General features: G+C 45.3%; 1 protein-coding gene across 2 annotated transcripts; it reads left to right on the top strand.

The window, feature by feature from the left end:
* Positions 1-1,519: 1,519 nt before the first annotated feature.
* LOC124036200 (protein FAM186A-like) lies at positions 1,520-2,693 on the top strand. 2 transcript variants are annotated; one of them, XM_046350461.1, is made up of 3 exons: positions 1,520-1,599; positions 1,636-1,758; positions 1,886-2,693. In XM_046350461.1, the coding sequence occupies exons 1-3, from the start codon at positions 1,586-1,588 to the stop codon at positions 2,403-2,405; spliced, it is 657 nt and encodes a 218-aa protein (XP_046206417.1). In that variant the 5' UTR covers positions 1,520-1,585; the 3' UTR covers positions 2,406-2,693. The 2 variants fall into 2 exon arrangements, with proteins under 2 accessions (XP_046206417.1, XP_046206416.1); XM_046350460.1 differs by having other exon boundaries at positions 1,586-1,758.
* The last annotated feature ends 1,529 nt before the right edge of the window (positions 2,694-4,222 follow it).

Raw genomic sequence — 4,222 nt, 5'->3', positions numbered from 1 at the left:
TACATGTGCATGGTGCCTTTTTGCAGACAACCTCGGTCTTATGGATGAAACGACCCAGGTTAAATATCTGGCTGCTCGGCTCAGTTTGTCCATTTCCTTTGCATAGAGCCACTTTACCCTCTCACCTGACGGGAGAATACAGAAGGGGGGGAAACCCTTTTCCTCCTGTCAGGTTGCATTTCAGGACTGGTTAAACTTGTGGGACCACACGCCTCTTAACCTGGAAGTGCTTCAATAAGCTGGAGGACAGTCTAGTACCTCCACAAGATATAAATGTATTTCTTTTTTTAAATGTATTTTTCAGGTTCGTCTACACGTTACATTTCTATGTGTATCTATCAGTCAAGGGGTGTTGGTAATAGTCAACATAGGATAACATTTCTGATTTTATTTTTTTGTCATTGATCATAAAGAACAAAATACTGCTGAACTCATGTTTGGCCAGGCTGTATATTATGTGTTAGTAATAAATATGGTATCTAATCATGAAATATTATATTTGTATTGTTGCTAATTTGACAGATGAATCATAACATGTCCGAGTGTTTAGTTTTGTACGGAGAGCATTGCAAGTATCACTACAGCAGAGGCTCCCAAGCCCATTCCCCTGATGAACTGACTGGGAATCTGTTGTGTTGACCTAATGCAGCCCCTTCTAACTGATGTGTGAAGACAAATGCTGCGTGTTTGGTGTGTTTTCAATCATAATGTCTAAATATCTGTTTCTACTGGTGTTTGTATTTCTTAAGGATCCCCATTAGCTGCTGCCAAGGCAGTTCTATACAGTTAAATAATAACACTGTTCACCACACATTGTGTTCCTTCAGGCCACTACTCTACTGACACATATCTACAATACAACATCCATGTGTGTGTAGAGTGTATGCGGGGTGGAAAAGGGGAAGAGAAGGGTTAATCACATTGGAGGACTCAATTATACTCCTACACACACACACATACACAAATCAGCCTGTTCTTCCTCCCTTTACCTTCACTTACCTCTTCAGTGTAAGATCAAATCATTGTGTGTAATAGGGATGGATGAGTGTAAGGAAAATGTGATGGATGAGTGTGTAAGGAAAATGTGATGGATGAGTGTGTAAGGATTGCAAGGGAAATGGTCTAACTGTATGTGTTACCAATGAGCCATACATTCAATGTGCACTCCCTGGGCTCTGTTTTATCAGGATGTCTGGAACATCTCTCATTTAGAGGGAGACTTTACCCACCTATTATTTTATCACTACATCACTGTTGACAACATGTACGTGCGTGTAGAATCTCAGCTTCTTTTCCATCACTCTTTGCTCAGACACTGAATGGACACACCAAGTAGCAGTGGTACAATCATACAGTCTGGATATCATGGATTCATCCACACAACTGTTATGGTCCCATTGTGCACATGGTCAGTGCAGCGATGTGGATGTATAGTGGAATGGTAGGAGTATGGCTTCCACTACTCCAGTGGGGAATGTGAGTAAAGTATATGGCTTTGAGATGAGGGTGGGTGGTTATTTTCCCCTATTCTGCTGCACATTACTATTTGCACCAGTTGTTTTAGAGTGTAGAGCTGACTTAGGCCATGCCCCTGACCATGTTAGCCCTGACCATGTTAGCCATGCCCCTGACCATGTTAGCCCTGACCATGTTAGCCATGCCCCTGACCATGTTAGCCCTGACCATGTTAGCCCTGACCATGTTAGCCATGCCCCTGACCATGTTAGCCCTGACCATGTTAGCCATGCCCCTGACCATGTTAGCCCTGACCATGTTAGCCATGCCCCTGACCATGTTAGCCCTGACTATGTTAGCCATGCCCCTGACCATGTTAGCCCTGACCATATGTTAGCCATGCCCCCATGACCATGTTAGCCCTGACCATGTTAGCCATGCCCCTGACCATGTTAGCCCTGACTATGTTAGCCATGCCCCTGACCATGTTAGCCCTGACCATGTTAGCCATGCCCCTGACCATGTTAGCCCTGACTATGTTAGCCATGCCCCTGACCATGTTAGCCCTGACTATGTTAGCCATGCCCCTGACCATGTTAGCCCTGACTATGTTAGCCATGCCCCTGACCATGTTAGCCCTGACCATGTTAGCCATGTCCCTGACCATGTTAGCCCTGACCATGTTAGCCATGCCCCTGACCATGTTAGCCCTGACCATGTTAGCCATGCCCCTGACCATGTTAGCCCTGACCATGTTAGCCATGCTACTGACCATGTTAGCCCTGACCATGTTAGCCATGCCCCTGACCATGTTAGCCCTGACCATGTTAGCCATGCCCCTGACCATGTTAGCCCTGACCATGTTAGCCATGCCCCTGACCATGTTAGCCCTGACCATGTTAGCCATGCTGCACTGTCCCACTACTTCCATTACGCACTTTGTCAGTTAATGCACTACAGCACTGACCTGTGCACTGGCTATTCTGTTGTACGTCCCACCTACCACATGTTCCTAGACCGATGTTGGAATGCTAATGGAATGGAAGTGAATGTGTTGATTGGATCTTTGGAGTCGTTGTCCCTATGGTGTCCATGGCGTTTGACTTTACCATGACTTTTGTCAGTTTGAGGGTTTCTTATTTTCTCTCGTTTTATTTAAAAAAATAAAATATGTATATTTCATTGTTTTAATGCCAGTGTCCAAAATTGTAACTTCTTAATAAAATGTACTGAGTTGAGCTTCTCACTTTGATGTAATTATTGGGATAAATGTTACTTTTACATTTCAGCTCAGACCCACCCTCTCCAGTCTGCAGTATTATGAAGTTCAATTGGTGTGTCTATTTCTGGTGTGGGGTATAACAGAGGTCGATAGTGTTTGGTGTGGGGTATAACAGAGGTCGATAGTGTTTGGTGTGGGGTATAACAGAGGTCGATAGTGTTTGGGGTAGGGAAGTATAGGAGAGGTAGGTTTTTTTGGTGTGGGGTGGTATACGAGAGATGGAGGGTCAGGGTTTGGTAAATTTAAGTATTCAAAACATTAAGAACACCTGCACTTTCCACGACAGACTGACCAGATGAAAGTTATGATCCCTTATTGTCACCTGTTAAATCCACTTCAATCAGTGTAAAAAAACAAAAATGTATCCATGCTTTTGTCACTTCTAGGTTAGACTACTGCAATGCTCTACTTTCCGGCTACCCGGATAAAGCACTAAATAAAAACTTCAGTTAGTGCTAAACACGGCTGTTAGAATCTTGACTAGAACCAAAAATGATATTACTCCAGTGCTAGCCTCCCTACACTGGCTTCCTGTTAAGGCTAGGGCTGATTTCAAGGTTTTACTGCTAACCTACAAAGCATTACATGGGCTTGCCCTTACCTATCTTAACGATTTGGTCCTGCCGTACATACCTACACGTACACTACAGTCACAAGACGCAGGTCTCCTTACTGTCCCTAGAGGGTTGATTCAGGGTAGTCCAGGAAATGGTCTGGAGAAGAGAGGAGGTTGTTGGGCGGCCGGCCGTCAGGCACGCGAGATTTCATCTGGAGAGAGAGGAGAAAGAGGTAAACATTTTTATGGAATGGTCTGCCTATCCATGTGAGAGACTCGGCCTCGACCTTTAAGTCTTAATTGAAGACTTATCTCTTCAGTAGGTCCTATGATTGAGTGTAGTCTGGCCCAGGAGTGTGAAGGTGAACGGAAAGGCACTGGAGCAGCGTACTGCCTTTGATGTCTCTGCCTGGCTGGTTCTCCACTGGGATTCTCTGCCTCAAACCCTATTACAGGGGCTGAGTCACTGACTTACTGGTGCTCTTCCATGCCCCCCGGTCATGCTGCTGCTCCAGTTTCAACTGTTCTGCCTGCGGCTATGGAACCCTGACCTATTCACTGGACGTGCTACCTGTCCCAGACCTGCTGTTTTCAACTCTAGAGACAGCAGGGGCGGTAGAGATACTCTTAATGATTGGCTATGAAAAGCCAACTGACATTTACTCCTGAGGTGCTGTCCTGTTGCACCCTCTACAACCACTGTGGTTATTATTATCTGACCCTGCTGGTCATTTATGAACATTTGAACATCTTGGCCATGTTCTGTTATAATCTCCACCAGGTACAGCCAGAAGAGGACTGGCCACCCCTCAGAGCTTGGTTCCTCTCTAGGTTTCTTCCTAGGTTCTGGCCTTGCTAGGGAGTTTTTCCTAGCCACTGTGCTTCTACACCTGCATTGCTTGCTGTTTGAGGCTGGGTTTCTGTATAGC

The sequence above is a fragment of the Oncorhynchus gorbuscha genome, linkage group LG05 (genome assembly GCF_021184085.1).
Source record: "Oncorhynchus gorbuscha isolate QuinsamMale2020 ecotype Even-year linkage group LG05, OgorEven_v1.0, whole genome shotgun sequence".
NCBI classification, from domain to species: Eukaryota; Metazoa; Chordata; class Actinopteri; order Salmoniformes; family Salmonidae; genus Oncorhynchus; species Oncorhynchus gorbuscha.
Note: the sequence above shows the minus strand (reverse complement) of the source record. Positions and strands in the feature narration are given on the sequence as shown.

Excerpts from the sequence above, each read along its gene's own strand:
- LOC124036200 (XM_046350460.1), top strand. The coding sequence starts at position 1,586 with ATGCCCCTGACCATGTTAGCCCTGACCATGTTAGCCATGCCCCTGACC. Across the intron at positions 1,759-1,885 it reads TTAGCCATGCCCCTGACCAT|GTTAGCCATGCCCCTGACCA; the intron begins GTTAGCCCTGAC and ends AGCCCTGACCAT.